We start from the raw sequence: 18225 nt of genomic DNA on the forward strand, positions 1-18225 counted from the left end.
CTATAAGACAGCTATGTGTTCTGCCATAGCTGCTATTTAGCTACACATTTAGATGGGCAGCACTGGCATTTGCAGAAGTATTCTAGGTAATCTGTTGAAACGATATAGTTAGAGAACAGTTCCAAGATTTGCCTTGTTAGTCCTCCTCTTAATTCACCTGTAGGCCACCTAAAATTGTCAATTTTTCTAAAAACCTCTTAACGAAATCCATGTCTGTGGTTCACAGAGACACGTGTTTAATCATTACTTAAAATAATACTTTTAAACTAACATATAAGAAGCAAATGTGGATGAGTTCTTCAAGAATAACAATACAATGTTTTGAAATTCAAGCGTGAAAGTACAAATAGGCCCTGCAGTATACTTAAGAAACAGGCAAGAAACCTTGTGAGATCTCACTTCCTTGACAGTTGCTAGGTAACAGAGGGGATACCAACGCTACTCTATTTAACACCATCCGCCATCATCTCACACAGCAATTCTCTCAAATACTCATTTCAGATGAGAATTTTAGCAGTGTTTCACGTACGAAAGATCAAAACACTCTCTCAAAATAAACTGCAACCCACCAAGTATTATTCTTAATCTCACTGAGTTTTCTGACCACTTGTAGCACAATTTCACCTGGTAAGTACTGGTTTATGTTCATTACAGTCACTCAAAAGCATTTCACAGAGCAGAACAAACAGGAAGAGAGTGTTCTATAGCTACAGTGACACAGAGAAATACTTCATCGACAAAATGTTCTGTGATGGCAACTGGAAGCAGGGCTCACCACCACGCGAGTATGACATACAAAAGGTGACTGAGATGACATAAGTGCTAAGTGATCCAAGAGGCATCTTGCAGGTGGAATAACAGCTTAAGAAAGTAACTGATGCCCAATAGCATAGCCTATGTTTTAAACTGATGGACTGGCATTCCCTTACCTTTAGTGTCTTGAATCTGTCTCATGACTTCCTCTCTTTCTGCCTGCTCAGTTGCTGTTGTGACTCGGAATGATCCCTCTCTTGTGAATGTGGTTCTGCTGGCATCGAAGGTGGCCGTTACTCCACACTCCTTCTCTCTCTTTTGCTTTCGCTCCAAGCAGGCTGCAAATGCACAGCCTACAGCATGACTCAACCTCTCCCCCTGAAAAAGATAGTGAATTCTTTACAAAATAAGAATTAAAAAGGATACGCACCTTGTCTGAACACTCTCCAATGACAGGTGACATCCAACAGGTGACAGACATGCCTATTCTGTAAATGTAATCTGGAAAATCTCAAGAGTAACTTCCACATGTAGCCATAAAGCACAAATGCCTTTATACATATGACTGCCAATAGACTAAAGCAATATGCCGTCCAGGCATCATTGACTAAAACACTGGGGCTACAAAACGAGTACAATTTTTAAAAAGTGTTTGATAAGTAGACTTGCAATCTTTATTTATGTCAAGGAAAATCAGGACTATCATGATATGCATGACAGTGACCTTTCCAATTTCAAATACTTCAGCTTTGCAAATACCCAAATACTTCATCCTCATAATGTTACATAGAATCATAGAGTTGGAAGGCGCCATACAGGCCATCTAGTCCAACCCCCTGCTCAATGCTGGATCAGCCTAAAACATCCAGGATAAGCATCTGTCCAGCTGCTGCTTGAAGACAGTCAGTGAAGGGGAGCTCACCACTTCCTTAGGCAGTTGATTCCACTAATGAACTACTCTCACTGTGAAAAGGTTTTTCCTGATATCTAGCCAATATCAATCCCCACATAGTTGAAACCCATTACTGTGGGTTCTATCCTCTGCTGCCAACTGAAATTTCTCTATACAAATGAGTCCCATGGGGTTACAATTGGAATAGTTAACTCTAGCCTGAAACCAAAATAGTTAATTCTAGGCCGAAACCAAAAAGGTTAAAAAACATTGTGGTAGTTATCCATTGAGCAGGGGGTTAGATTAGATGGCCTGTATCGCCTCTCCCAACTCTATGATTCATCTTTTCTCTCTGTGGTCTGAACAGCAACTTACTGTGTCCTTTACAGCCATAAAACAATGGCATATCCAGCGTCGTGTAGTGCCATCTCGACAGATGTAAGAAAACGCCCTGTCAAAATTCCTATCTGGGGCGCAGAAAGAAACCTTCTCTATTGTCTGATCAACTATAAGGTCCTAGAGAAAGAAAATACCAAGAAGACAATTGTTAGAAGCTTTAGCATTATAGGACTATATATGCCAAGAAACACAACCCCCCCCTAAAAAAAACCCCTTTTTACCATGAAAGAATCAATTACATCAACACTGAGAGCAAGAGATCAACAAAGAACAAATATAAGAAAGCTACCATGTATTACTCAAAATATACAACTCGACATTACTGATAATTGACACATTGATTAATAACCCATAAGGTTTCCATAGACCAAGTACTGGTTGCTGTGAGAGCTTCAGTAGGAAGTGGCACACACAAAATGTAAGAAATATACTCAGGAGCAACCTATGTTGTTTTAATACACTGGGATAAATTGTCATATGGGATATACTTGGATTCCTGGCAGCTGTTCACCTCTATTACTTCCCTTTCTGCAAAGCCCCTGTATGAAGAGACTGAGAGCGATAAAGATCTTGGGATCGAGGTGTCAACCCAGGGGGCTGCAGCAGTGAAACAAAGCAAACTCTTTGCTTTGAGGAGGAGGAGGAGGAGGAAGAGGAGAATTGGTTTTTATGTGCTGCTTTTCTCTAACCGAAGGAGGCTCAAAGCGGCTTACATTCACCATCCCTTTCCTCTCCCCACAACACACACCCTGTGAGGGAGGGTGAGGCTGAGAGAGCCCTGATATTACTTGCTCAGTCAGAACAGCTCTACCAGTGCTGTGATGAGCCCAAGGTCACCCAGCTGGCTGCATGTGGGGAGTGGGGAATCAAACCCAGTTTGCCAGATTAGATGCCACCGCTCTTAACCACTATACTAAACTGACTGTCTCAAAAGGAAAGACTGCTTTAAACAGAGAGTGATTAAAATGTGGAATTCGCTGCCAGAGGATGTAGTGATGGCCACTTGAATAAACAGCTTTAAAAGGGGATTACATAGATTCATGGAGGATTAATTTATCAATGGCTACTAGCTACTGGAGGAGAACTTCCATGTTCAGAAGCACTAATCCTCTGAATCCCAGAGCCAGGAGGCCACATCAGGGGAAGGCCCCAGCCTCTATGCCCTGCGTTGGTCATCCACAGAAACTGGTTGGCCACAGCGTGTGACAGGATGCTGAACTAGACAGATGATTGATCAGATCCACCATAGCTCTTCTCATGTTCTTATGCCCCATCCAAATGTTTGCTTCCTACTCTATCTACCTGCTGGTTATTCTACCATCTTATCTACTCCAGCAATATACCTTAAGTTAGAGATTCCATTTTTTGTTTTGAATAATGGTATTTGGTACTGATCCACATTTGGCTGTATAGCCAAACCCTGCTCTATCAGTATTTTAACTACTCACACATTATCTATCTGTCTTCACAAGCAGTTATGCCCTCCTCTCAAAAATCCTATAAATAAGTCCGGGTATCTCTTATCACACATGAAAATAGAAGGAAATGTCTATAAATATGAAGGCTAAAGAAATCTTCCTTCAGAATTCTACATGTGTGTGTCCTCAAGGTAAATTTATTTTCAAATTTCCTTGGAGATGTAATATTTGGAACCTAGCACTAACGTGTCCAACCTCCAAGGGACAACAGCATATTCGCTTCCAACTAGAGCAGGCATATCACCACCTAAGAGTATACAATTAATTACTACTGTTTAGAATATCAACACAAAAATACTAGTATTAGCTAAGCACTTTTATCAAAACATAATGGAAACCCAAACATCCTATGCAGTTACACCTGCTCAAAAACACAGTGCAAATATCTGTTAGCAGCACTTGAAGAGCCCTCGATGCCGTAAATCTGTCCTAAAAACCCAAGTTTGGTAGGTAATGCAAACAACAATGGTAAACAGTCATAGTTTGTCTATATAATGACATGGGTTTCCTTGCTTCAAGGAAGCAATGATCCAGGAATAATAATTGCATTTATATAGTGCCTTATTGCAGATTATACTAGTAATCTTCACAGAAATTATGCAGGTGTCCTCCTTCCCACCCATACAGCAAATGGCTGTCTGAGAATGCAGAAGTGTGACTGTCTAGAGCTATTTCAGGAATTCATAGATGTCATGTGAACAAGGGACTCTGCTGGAGGACTGCAGCCTCAGACTGAAGTCTTTCATGATGGGTGACCGTTTTTTTGAACACTGTCTTTCAAGTTAGCTATAAACCATTTTTACAGCTGCTCCTAAGCATCTGATACTTCATGCTGAGAACCAAGGCAGGAAGGATGCCTTGTACTTTCAGAACACTGTCTAAAATAGCACCACAGAAGTGTTATCTCATGCCCCTTTATGTGCTGCAAGGTATGATCTATTCCGGTTCTCCTTGTCTTTCACATAAAGTGACAGCTACTACAGAAGAAATTTACATGGTTGTTATTACTTTGCAGCCCTCTTTTAGATAAGACCAAAGAATGGAGGTAGTACACATTCTATGGAAATGGCAAGACTGTCGATCCCCTCACCCTGACCTGAAAAGTGCCAACTGCAACCTAGTTCAGGTAGGACAGTCTCAGCAACAAGGCAGACTAAGGAAGCTCAAAAGGTATGGAGGCAGTGAGCAAGCCTGGATACAAAAACAATGACTCTCTTGGTCAAGGTGTTTTATGGCTGGGCATGGTGGCTGTAGAGAGCAGGGAACAGAGAAGATGAGGGCCAAGCCCAGTTCAAGGGCTATAAAAATGGAAGAAGGTGAAATGGGAGAAGACTAGCTGAAGAAGGTGGGTTGCAGCATTGTGGCTCTTCTCTTATGTAACACAGTTGGGGCCTCCCTCTTTAAGAAGTAGATACTTGAACATTTGATGGTGTTCAGTTACGGCTCGCACTCACCTCCCCTGATGGGAGTTGTGTTGGTGGGAAGGGCAGATGAGTTATACTGCCATGTTGTATTTTATGTATTTAATGTTTTTAATGGGGTTTTATTGGGGATTTTATTGTTCATGGACTGATAAAGTAACCCACCACTAGCCGGCTTTCCGGGAGTGGCGAGAAATAAATTGAACTAATAATAATAACAACCCTGAGATGGGGAGCATCAACCACACCTTCACGAGCATGGATTGATGAATAAAGCTACCTGCACAAAAGAAATTGGGACTGGGCTGGTGATTTCAAGACACAAGATACAATGCTCCTCTGGCCCCAGAGGGCGCTAGAGTGATGCAGGAGCACTTTTCAGAGAAAGAGAAAACAAGAACTAATTTTAAACTGGTTAATTATATGATGGAGAGGTACAGAAAGCCAAAACGATACACTGTGCCATATACATTCTTCTCTCTGAGCATTCACTTGTATAAAAACTTGTATCCAGAGGAAGCAGCAAAGGAGACTGTTGTCTCAGCATCACAGCAGATCACATTTAGTAATATTAGTGACAGGACGCATTACAGGAGTATCTCACCTTGGTTTTCTCATCAACAACCCTGAGTCCATCCGCTGAAACCCAAAGGACTGCTTTCACTGCCTTCTTTCCACTCTTGTAGGGAAGAAAAGAGAAAGAGTATTATTGTAGAACTGTTAAGGCTGAATGCAGACTTCCTTTATCCAGGAAACACAAAGTCAGTGTGCAGATGATATCCAACTTCAGTAGGAGCACCCAAAGCCAGATATTCAGAACTACAAAATCTCCAGAGAATCAAGTCGAAGCCAGTCTTTCAAGAACACAGTGCAAAAGGAAGGGGGAAAGAACAGAATAGGATGAATTATGTTAATACATTCATAGAAAAGGCAAAGAATTCCAGCTTAAATTCTTTACCTGTTCAAACACCCCAAAAAAACCCATCAGTTAACAAGGATGCTTAAGGAGTTACACCACAGGTAGCTTTTGTTGCAACTTTTAGCTATAAACATTCTTAATTCACCTTTTCATCACCTGCAGGGTTCCCTTTCAGTACTCATGAGGTAGACACATACCACTACCATCAGGCAGGACACTGCTTTATACCCCTCCTCTTGTTCATATCATATGGGCCTGGGACACAGGATCTTTGACCTAACACAATTAGATACTGGACAACTGGGTACATACGAATTCTGGAAGTGGTGAATGGGAACAGAGAAGTAGAATTCTGCCTGCTACAAACTCTCTTTTGGCCTTTTAGCATCGCCCTGCTCACCCCAATTATACCCTAACCCCTACTCAACTGGATCTGTTACTATATTGTCCTCATCTTCAGAGGGAATGGTGTCAGAATAAAGGACAACCAGAGGGGCATCTACTACATAGAACCTGCAATCATCCATTGTTCCCCCAGGCAAGGCATAATTTTTATTGCAATGGTATTTAAGGAATTTCTGTTGCCAGGGACAGCCCACTCTGCTCTTAAAACTTCATCAAATAATTCAGTGAAGGGGCAAACTGACAGGTTTTATATTGTTTCTTGAAGTCTCTTCCATTAAACTTGGAGCAGGATGAGGACCTAGGCTTCTGTGAAGTCTCCACTTGATAACTTAAGGCAGTCATGACCTTTAAAAGGTGTCTTTAACAATGCTCTGGTTACAATAGTCCAGAAAAAACTGCCCTTAGAGTCATCCCCTGACAATTCCCCTTCCTCCTTGTCAGAGTTAGCTCCCAAGGAAGTATTGATGGATTGTACTTCCTCTTCTTCAGAGTCCTCTTCTGACTCAGCTGCATGGAGACACTTTTTAGAAATAGTTCTATCTGCCCACCTTAAAGACTCTCTAGTAAAGGATGAAGATCTGACTTTTCATCCTCCTCTGTCTATGCTGTGGGTGTCTTTTGCATAGGTTTTTGCGACACTTTTGTCTAGCAAGTAAAGGAAGATGATCTGGATGATGACAAAAGAGAATTCCCCTCCTTTCCTGATGCTTTTTATGCCCTTGGCAGCTTCAGGTATTCACTGAGCCATTTCCTGGACCATCTACCTCCTACAATAGCTGGAGCTTCTGCATGCTCCCAGTTGGGAAAGTTGCTTGTGGTGGGTGCATGCATGCTGATCTCCAGCTTCTAACACAGCCTGACTAACCCACAAAGTAGTTGCCCAACCTGGTATCTGTCCTGGCAATTTCAAGCCCTCATGCCACTTGAGAGGCAGTAAGCTAACCTCCAACAGCAGTAGAGAGGCTCCTCAAAGACCCAGCAGCCTCCAAGTCAACATGGTGAAGCTCAGCAGTTGAGAGCTACACATGGCCAGAAGGTGTTTGGTTGCTCTTTAAAGGAGTTTGCACTACTAGTGCCAGAGGGGCTGGAAAGGGTTTGGATTTCTTGGATCTTCCTGCCTGTTAAGAGCTGCAGTCATCGCACTTAATGTTTGGATCTCTTTTATCCCTGGATCCGAATACTCATAAGCTTTTCTTTTCATTTTCCCTTCTTTTTTGCAGATCCAGGCTCATTCTACACACATTGGATAATATACTTTCAATATGCTTTTGCAGCTGGATTTTCCTGTGTGAAACAGGAAAATCTATTTCTAAAGGGCACTGAAGGGACATTATCCTACGTGTGCAGAATGAGGCCCAGATTCCTGGACCTTCTTAGATTTTCCTTTCTTCATGGACTGATTTGTTTCCACCCTTTGTTTCTCCAAGGCTTTGCTCCTGAACCACCATGTGCACTTCTTTCCAAAAGCAACACTGATATCTTCTTCCTCTTTGCCCAAATAGGGAACTTGGTGAGCCACAGAAACAGAGCTAGCCTCAAGTGTCCTCCTGGCACTGCAGGGTTACTGAATTTGGAAGGGCAGCCATGCTGTGCCTTAGGAGAGTCATACAAAAAAATTGCATAGCCATGCCTGGAGCCAAAAGAGGCATTGGCCTAGCCCATTTAGAGGACTTCCTCCACTGAAGGAGAATAAAATGTATATTGCCACCACACTGGTACCACTTAAGTCCATGAAACAGACTGCAGTGCTTCTGATGTCACAGGATGTTCTGAATATAGCAGATAGACAAGATTCCAATCCAATTTCCACTTCCATAGAGATCACAATGGATGAAATTAAGGAGGTAGGTCTTGGAGGAGAAGGACTCAGAACCAAGCAGTGTTTTTCTGAGTAATTTTTCTTTGTGGAGGGGTTCAGTTACGCATTGTGAGTCATCAGGGTATTTAGAATGGTGCCTAGTCAGACCCAGCTGCAGGCCAGAGGTAACTGATGAAACCAATGGTGAACCCAATGGCTGGTCAGCATGAGTGAGAGACTTCGCCAGCAACATCTGAATATGATCTGCCAAAGCAGATGTCTTGTTCCAATTCTGAAAGCCCATCAGCTGAGCTAGGGCCTTTTCCTATAAACTAGCCTTTAAGCAGCTTGCTCTGTAGAAGCGGGCTTTAGTGCCCCCACCAAACATAATAAGCACAAAGGGTGCTTATCTGAGCAGGTCATTTTTATCCTGCACTGGGAACATTTTTTAAGCAATGCCTTCTGCAACATGCTAATGATAACAGCTATGAAGGTAACCCCCCTTCAAGGATCGCTGCCTTGCCATGGCAAGGGGGCTTGCGTAGCTCAGTGAAGCTATGAGCTATACCATGCAGGGCCACCCAATACGGACAGGTCATAGCTGAGAGCTCTGACAAAAGGTGATCCACTGGAGAAGGAAATGGCAAACCACTCCAGTATCTTTGCCATGAAAACTCTATGGACAGTTCCAATAGGCATAACGATATGATGCCGGAAGATGAGCCCCTCAGGTCGGAAGGTGTCCAATATGCTACTGGGGATGAGCAGACGGCTAGTACGAGTAGCGCCAGAATGAATGAAGCGACTGGGCCAAAGCCGAAAGGACGCTCAGTTGTGGAAGTAACTGGTGGCGAAAAGACAGTCCGATGCTGTAAAGATTTTTATTCCATAGGAACCTGGAACATCAGATCCATGAATCAAGGCAAGCTGGACGAGGTCAAACAAGAAATGACAAGACTGAACATCAACATTTTAGGAATCAGTGAACTAAAATGGACAGGAATGGGTGAATTTAATTCAGATGACCATCAGGTATACTACTGTGGACAAGAATCTCGCAGAAGAAATGGAGTAGCCTTCATAATCAATAAGAGAATAGGAAAAGCAGTCTTGGGATACAATCCCCAAAATGACAGAATGATCTCAGTTCGAATCCAAGGCAAACCATTCAACATCACAGTAATCCAGGTCTATGCCCCAACCACTGCTGCAGAAGAGGATGAAGTTGATCAGTTCTATGAAGCCCTACAACACCTTCTAGAAGCAACGCCAAAAAATGATGTGCTTATCATCATGGGGGATTGGAATGCTAAAGTAGGAAGCCAAAAGATAACCGGGACAACAAGCAAGTTTGGCCTTGGAGTACAAAATGAAGCAGGCCACAGGCTGGTAGAATTTTGTCAAGAGAATACAATGGTAATAGCAAACACTCTTTTCCAACAACCCAAGAGACGACTCTACACGTGGACATCACCAGATGGTCAATACAGAAATCAGATTGACTATGTGCTCTGCAGCCAAAGATGGAGAAGTTCTATACAGTCAATAAAAACAAGACCAGGAGCTGACTGTGGTTCAGATCATCAGCTTCTTGTTGCAAAATTTAGGTTTAAATTGAAGAAAGTAGGGAAAAGCACTAGGCCACTGAGGTATGAACTAAATCATATCCCCAACGAATATACAATAGAGGTGACAAATAGATTTAAGGAATTAGATCTGATAGACAGAGTGCCTGAAGAACTATGGACGGAGGTTCGCAACATTGTACAAGAGGTAGCAACTAAAACCATCCCAAAGAAAAAGAAATGCAAGAAATCAAAATGGCTGTCTGAAGAAGCTTTACAAATAGCTAAGGAGAGAAGGGAAGTGAAAGGCAAGGGAGAAAGAGAAAGATACACCCAATTGAATGCAGAATTCCAGAGAAAAGCTAGAAGAGATAAGAATGCCTTCTTAAATGAACAGTGCAAACAAATAGAAGAATACAATAGAATGGGGAGGACCAGAGATCTTTTCAAGAAAACTGGAGATATAAAGAGAACGTTTCATGCAAAGATGGGTATGATAAGGGACCTCGCAGAAGCAGAAGAGATTTTTAAAAGGTGGCAAAATTATACAGAAGAACTATACAAGAGCGAGCTTAACATCCCTGATGACCACAATGGGGTCGTTACTGACCTGGAGCCAGACATCCTGGAATGTGAAGTCAAATGGGCCTTAGGAAGTCTGAGCAACAATAAAGCTAGTGGTGGTGACAGCATTCCAGTTGAACTATTCAAAATCTTAAAAGACGATGCAGTAAAAGTGCTACACTCAATATGCCAGCAAATTTGGAAAACTCAACAATGGCCACAGGACTGGAAAAGGTCAGTTTACATTCCAATCCCAAAGAAGGGCAATGCCAAAGAATGTTCAAACTACCGCACCATTGCACTCATTTCTCATGCTAGCAAAGTTATGCTCAAAATCCTACAAGCTAGGCTCCAGCAATATGTGGACTGAGAACTTCCAGAAGTACAGGCAGGATTTTGAAGAGGCAGAGAAACTAGAGATCAGATTGCCAACATACACTGGATCATGGAGAAAGCTACGGAGTTCCAGAAGAACATCTACTTCTGCTTCATTGACTATGCTAAAGCCTTTGATTGTGTGGAGCACAGCAAATTGTGGCAAGTTCTTAAAGAGATGGGAATACCAGAGCATCTTATTTGTCTTTTGAGAAATTTATATGCAAGTCAAGAAGCAACAGTGAGAAGTGAACATGGAATCACTGATTGGTTCAAAATTGAGAAAGGAGTTCGGCAAGGCTGTATACTGTCGCCTTGCCTATTTAACTTGTATGCGGAGCACATCATGAGAAAGGCGGGATTAGAGGAGTCACAAATTGGGATCAAGATTGCAGGGAGAAATATCAACAACCTCAGATATGCAGATGATACCACTCTAATGGCAGAAAGTGAAGAGGAATTAAAGAGCCTGTTGATGCGGGTAAAGGAGGAGAGTGCAAAAGTTGGCTTGAAACTCAACATCAAGAAAATAAAGATCATGGCATCCGGCCCTCTCAATTCCTGGCAAATAGATGGGGAAGAAATGGAGATAGTGACAGATTTTATTTTCCTGGGCTCCAAGATCACTGCAGATGGGGACTGCAGCAAAGAAATTAAAAGATGCTTGCTCCTGGGGAGGAAAGCTATGGCAAATCTAGACAGCATCCGAAAAAGCAGAGACATCACCCTGCCAACAAAAGTGCGTTTAGTCAAGGCTATGGTATTCACAGTTGCAATGTATGGCTGCGAAAGTTGGACCATAAGGAAGGCCGAGCGTCAAAGAATTGAGGCTTTTGAACTCCGGTGCTGGAGAAGACTCTTGAGAGTCCCTTGGACTGCAAGGCGAACAAACCGGTCAGTCCTAGAGGTGATCAGCCCTGTCTGCTCCTTAGAAAGCCAGATCCTGAAGATGAAACTCAAATACTTTGGCCACCTCATGAGAAGGAAGGACTCCCTGGAGAAGAGCCTAATGCTGGGAGCTATCGAGGGTAAAAGAAGAAGGGGACGACAGAGAATGAGGTGCCTGGATGGAGTCACTGAAGCAGTCGGTGCAAACTTAAATGGACTCCGGGGAATGGCAGAGGACAGGAAGGCCTGGAGGATCATTGTCCATGGGGTCACGATGGGTCGGACATGACTTCGCACCTAACAACAACAACAACATGAAGGTAACAAATTCAGTGAATTCCTGGGGGAAAGAAGCCAGTAATTACGGCACTAGTGGGAACTTTGTCCTTTCTCTGAGATGCTGAAAAATAAATTGAGGGAAAAGGGGAGTGCCCCATTTGGGACACATGACCATTTGATCAGAAAAACGCCTACAAATGCATTCCAAAGGGCAGAGGCTCCCCCTGAGTTTTTTAGAGTTTCAGCCTGTAAATATTCTTTATTTAGATCTTCCTGCACTTTCCAGACTAGCAGGACCCATGCTGGTCTGCCTGTCTGCACCCTAAAATACAAACAGTTGCTGGTAAGGGCTGGCCAAAAGACCATAGCCCAGGAGGAACACACCCACACCACTTCACCCCAACCTCAGACTGCAAGCTCTACCATCGTCTCTAGTATCTCCAGATTATAAAGATCAGCTTCCCAGACGAAAATGGCTGCTTTAGAGGATGGATTCTGAGGCATCGTACCATTTTGAAGTCATCCCTCCAAACCTCCAGGATTATTTCCAACCCAGGGGTAGCCAACCTCCAGGTGGGGCCTGGAGAGCTCCTGGAATTACAGCTCATCTCCTTTCTATAAAAATCAGATCCACAGGCAGAAAGGGCTGCTTTGGAGGATGGACTGGGTTGTTGTGAGGAAACATTTAAGGCCTCCCATGCAGCTTGTTGTGGAGTTGAAACTTTTGAGGCCTACTGCACAGGGTTGTGATGCAGATTTAAACAGGAGGCAAAAGAATCTCTGCAACAGCATCCAGTTTCATCTCCACAACAACCTTGTGTGGTAGGCCTCAAAGAGTTGAAGAGAAGAAATACACATGACTTGGCTGTGTCTTCCCTCCAGCAGTGAGGCCATCCATAGCAGTATTTTAAGTGAGAAGGGGCTTTTCTGTGACCTCCCTGTCAGCCAACTGTTAGGCAGAAGGGGAAAGCTTCCCCCTGCCCCGCCCCCGCAAAGGAAAGCACAAGTACACCCACTGACTCCTCTGAGAGCCAGTTTGGTGTAGTGGTTAGGAGTGCGGACTTCTAATCTGGCATGCCGGGTTTGATTCTGCGCTCCCCCACATGCAGCCAGCTGGGTGACCTTGGGCTCGCCCAGAACTGATAAAGCTGTTCTGACCGAGCAGTGATATCAGGGCTCTCTCAGCCTCACCCACCCCACAGGGTGTCTGTTGTGGGGAGAGGAATGGGAAGGCGACTGTAAGCCGCTTTGAGCCTCCTTCGGGTAGGGAAAAGCGGCATATAAGAACCAACTCTTCTTCTTCTTCTGTGTTCCTCTTGAAAATGCCTCCCTCACCTCAGTCAGGGGCTGTCAGAGGCTTCCTTCACAGCAGGCCTGAAGGGAGGGGGAGAGTTAGCTGCCAGGGGCGGCTAACTCCCTGGCAACGGACTCCGACGAACTGAAGGAACTGTGAGGAGATGGTCAGGGGCAGGACACACATGATAATTGGGTGGCTGCTGGGCAGATGTCCAATCAGGCTGGAGGAGGACACAGCCAGGAGCCGTAAAGGTGACCAGACTGGCCAGCAAATGGTGAAGCCCAACTCCTCGTAGGACCCCTTACTGTCTTTATGATAATGCTAATGGTTATAGATTTAAATGCCACCTCGCAATTTCTGAAGTCTCACATAATACACATTTTGCTATGTGAAAACTAGCTATTGTTACAAAATATATAGGTTACCCTAGGCTGGAAACAGTAGCAGATATATCTAAAGAATGTCTATTATGAGGGAAAGGTTACACCATCTTCTTATGTAGTTATGTCTTAAAACAAGGGCCTTGTTGTTCTGGGTGAAGTACAAACACAAGTATCTCAAGTACTTGGAAATCTTAGTGACTTTCAAAAAGTGAAACAAGATAACTCCTTCTTTCACTTGTTTTTGGTATTTTATGACTCTATTGTTTCAAAATGTATATATAAAATGCCTTGATGTGGACAGACCTTATAAAAACCCTTTAAATAAAATACTGTTAATATGTAATATTTTCATTATTTAGTGGGAACCAAAAGCAGCTTTGAACTGTAAATTCAATTCTTCCATAAGGAGTTTTCACCAGACTGTATGCCCCCTTTCATCTATGCCCAGTACTAAGAAATAGAAATTATTTCCCTTTTGAGGGAAAGTGTAAGCAGAAAACTTCTGTGTAATCTCCCAGGGTCAACTAAAAAGGAATCTTCCAAGTTTTACAGGAATCTAACAGGACAGTGCTATACCAGGGATGTAACTCCTTATAGCTCAAACACAAGGAGGCATTAAACTTACTTTTCCAAAGAAGCCTTTGAAGAACTTCCTTTCCTGGAGGAACAGGGGGGACAAGTCGAACGCTATTACTGCAGGTAGCTAAAATGTCCCAGAGATTCAAACCCACACACATATACAAGAAACGGGAATTGGAGATTGGAAGGAGAAGTAGGGAAAGGTTCAGAATTGTTGGTAAAGGATGATAAGCAAATGTGAAACAAATGCTGTGAAATTTTATTAGAATGACAGGCTATGGCTCTGAAATTGGTGGGGGAAAGGAGGGGGGAAATCAGATCCAATTTCATGCAAAATGCTTTTTTGATTTTTTTTTGGACTCCTTAATTTTAGTAAACTATAAACCAAACTTGGCAGTAGGGATACAGAGCTAGGAATTAACACAGTGGAGAAATTTAACAGCTTGAACAGCATAAAACCAAAATTAAGTATTGTGGGAATTTATCTTTTAGTCATCATCAAGAAATTTATGTGCATACAGTCTTACACTTAATTTCCCCAACCTAACTGTAGTGAAAGAGTAGGTAATCTTTACACCAATAATTATTTTGAAAGCAGGATCCATTCACTAACTGACAGTGAAACTCTGTAGAGTTTGCCCTCAACATTCTACTGCATAAAATGTGAAAAGGGACATTATATCCATATCCACGTAACATAAAAATATCTATTTGCATATGCATTGCAAGAAGCAATAATTAACAGAAACAAAAGCACACATATTGAAAGCAATTACATATGGCAGCTTATATTTTATATAGAATTAATTAAGTAACTAATTTTAGGAACAGGAAAGTCTGCAATTTCTGGAGAGTTCCAGGAGTTTTTCTGACAGTCTTTATATAATGCTACTTGAAATTGGTCCTGTAACAGTTACTACCGTTAGTGGTTGTGTGTGCATTGAGTGGCTTGCCACATGCCCCCCTACATCACCATGCACCTTCAACTCAAAGCATTCACAGCTTTTGGAGAAAGTCACTCACAACTTGTTACATGGGTTACAGAAGCTTTAAAAATAGGCATGCCTTGGCCTCTAAAGCCCCCTTCACTAAGGCAAATTTTAGTTAGCAATTATTTCATATACATGGTTCTCTATCTATCAGACACCTACAAATTACCTTTGTTTTGAGATGGTCATTCCTGTGTCAACAATGGCTTTTATATCTATTATATATATATGCACCTTATCTCTTTTATCTTTCAGCATGCAATATTATTATATTCAAGAATGTCCTATCCATTGTATGCTATATAATCTCTAAAAGAATATGGTGCAGCTAAAATTGTTAGGCTGATAAAATTAAGCAGGAATGCAGTATTATAGATAAACCTTAAATTTCTAGCTTTAGGTGGGTAGCCATGTTAATCTGCAGCAGCAGAACAAAATTTGAGTCCCATAGCACCTTGAAGATGAGCAACATTTTCCAGGGTTTAAGCTTTCTGGGTATCTGACAAAGTGACTTTTGACTCATGAAAGACCAAAGTTTGTTGGCACCTTTAAGACCAACCTCATGGCACCTTTAAGACCAACCAAGTTTAATTCTGGGTGATTAATTTGTGTGTTTACATGCACATTTTATCAGATACACTGAAAAACTTTCCCTCAAGCCTTAAATATAGGTAGAGGAATGGGGGTATCAGTTGTCATAGTAATTCAGGTATAAAACAGCAATCTCCAATTCCAGTCTGCTGCTGAAATTCCTTTGTTTTAAAACAGCTATGTTGAGGTCCTGGGAAGATAAAATATTCTCCTACAGGGTTTTCAGCTTTGTGATCCAAGAAACAGATTTTAAAAAGTCAGAATGGTTACCAGAGAAAACCTGTTGCAAGACAGGCCCAAAAGAGCCAGTAACAGAACCCCACTAATGATTACATACAGCTCTCAACTCAAAACAGCTCAACACATCATCAGTGACTTAAAGTACTGCAGGGCAAGCCTTTACTTGCACACAGACAGTCCCCTATTTTCAAACAACTCATCATCCACAGTAATACAGCATCAAATTCAAACATGGACCATTTCTGCACTAGCAGTATCATTCTGATTTGCATTTTTAAAGGATCAACTGTTTTGTCAGTTTCTGTGCTAAAATTTGCTTCTTTAGGCACAATCCTGAATTGCCTCCTCACTTGCCCTGCAGCAAAGGAATCTCCAGAAAACTGGATGTCACCTTTTCAAGCGGGATCTAACAGGGTCTAATTTGGGGCTGCCCAATGTGGAAATGCGTGCAATCGGGTTTTTCACCATGCCCACCATTATGAGTGGGTGCACCCCTTTCCTCATCACCATCCTCCTTTCCCCTCCTTCTGTTCTGAAAATTCTGCCTTTAAAAAAGGGGGGGATGATCATGTCACAACACTGTTTCTAAGGTTTTGTTTTTTAAGCAGTCTTGAACAGCAATGTTATAATTTATAACCAAGGGTTTTAAAAATAAAATTACATTCAGGACACTTTGGGGAGAAGGGGCGTAGGTGATCAAGGGCACAGAATGGTGGGATTAAGGGGCACAATTAAAACAAAAGTGCAAGCAGGCACCATTTTGCAAAAAGAAAAACACACACGAAAGAAGCAAAGCAAGATAGGAGGCTCCGTTGGACTCAGTGCAAAAAGCATGTCACGAATTTCAGCCTGGGAAATAAAGGAAGGAAAGTCCAAATGTGGAAATGCTAGAGTTGGCTTGCAGCATCCAAAGGACATCCAAAGCGGGGCTAAAAGAAGGTGTGTCTCCTAATGTGGAAACGGTCATGGACACTAGTACCAAAGCTTGCAATAAACCTAGATTGCAATTTTGCTGCTGTGTACACTCAGACAACATAATCACTAGACCTAGCAACATCAACTACACCACCTCCGGCTCATTCCCTTGCTCATCTTCGAACACTGTATATATCATTAAATGCCACCAGTGTCCTTCCACTGTCTACATAGGGCAAACAGGTCAAAGGATAAATGGACACAAATCTGACATCAAGACTCACAAAACTGAAAAACCTGTAGGAGAACATTTCAACCTCCCAGGTCACTTAATGGAGGACTTGTTTAAAGGAGTTGTTTAATTGCAAAGGAAATTCATAAACAGACTAGAACAGGAGACTGCTGATTTACAAGTTATTACAACACTTGGAATAATGGGACCCCCATGGCTTGACAGAGATATTGAGTTCTTATCCCACTACAAAGTCCTTCAGTTTTCACCCAAAGATAAAATTTTGTTGGTCTTAAATTTGTTGGTCTAAAATTTTGCTGGACTCACTTGGCTTTCACATCTGTTGATAATGCTTTCATTTACTGTATGCTAATTTGCTGCTATTCACAAACCTTACCAACTGTATTCTTCCAATCTTAGCTGTAATATAGCATCTTGACTCTAATTAACCCTTCCTGTCAACTAACATCCCCCACTCTACCTATATGTAAGGCTTGAGGGAAACTGTTTCAATGTATCTGACACATAAACACCTACACTTAAACTTTGTAGGTCTTAAATGTACCACTGGACTAAAAAAAATATTGTCCTCTAGATATTATTGGGATCAAATTTTGTTATATTTATAATATCTATGTATCTATAGATGAATGTGAATTTTGGTAGTTTGTTCTATGTCCACATATTCATTACAGTACCCTGTTTTATTTGCCAAACAGCCTATGAATCTCAGGACAGCATATCAGAAATAAGCTGGTCGCCACCACTGCCAAGTTAAGAAATAAACATCAAGATAATCAGCCTTCAGAAGATGTGCAAAAGCTAGAAGCAGCTACCTTGTTTAGGTGACATTCATTAGTTTTACTTTTAGAAGCATGGGTTACAAAGAAAAATTTATATGCCCCAGAAGAACAACAATAAAGGAGGCATGCAAAATGGATTTCAAGGCAGCTATGGAAGTTAATATTCAGAAATAACACTAAGATAGTTTTAAACACAATTTATATTTCTTTTACCTGCTAAAACAAAACACACATTAACAAATGTATCATATTTGTAAACAAAAAATATGACACGTTAAGACACTGAAGACAATTTTTAACCAAATTAGAAAGGATCAAGACAACAATAAAGACTGGCAACTTCCAACATTGCCAATGGGCTGATATTAAACAAGAGGGGAAGCTGTATTTAAGAGGCTTTTAAGCATGCACACTAAAAAATAAATAAAGCTTCAAACTTTATGGAATTCTAGTTTTAAAT

General features: G+C 41.8%; 1 protein-coding gene across 9 annotated transcripts in view; it reads right to left on the minus strand.

Annotated features, from left to right (window-relative positions):
* NUMB (NUMB endocytic adaptor protein) overlaps positions 1–18225 on the minus strand; it is an 81365-nt gene that overhangs the window by 10305 nt on the left and 52835 nt on the right. For 7 of the 9 annotated variants that reach the window (XM_077322700.1, XM_077322708.1, XM_077322701.1 and 4 more), the window contains exons 4-7: positions 14042–14074; positions 5548–5622; positions 2021–2161; positions 930–1131 (exon numbers count right to left, since the gene is read on the minus strand). In XM_077322700.1, the coding sequence (XP_077178815.1) occupies positions 930–1131; positions 2021–2161; positions 5548–5622; positions 14042–14074 (451 nt within the window). The remainder of the gene's footprint in view (positions 1–929; positions 1132–2020; positions 2162–5547; positions 5623–14041; positions 14075–18225) is intronic. The other 2 variants (XM_077322709.1, XM_077322707.1) reach the window with 1 other exon arrangement.

Source organism: Paroedura picta, chromosome 2, assembly GCF_049243985.1.
Source record: "Paroedura picta isolate Pp20150507F chromosome 2, Ppicta_v3.0, whole genome shotgun sequence".
Lineage (NCBI taxonomy): Eukaryota > Metazoa > Chordata > Lepidosauria > Squamata > Gekkonidae > Paroedura > Paroedura picta.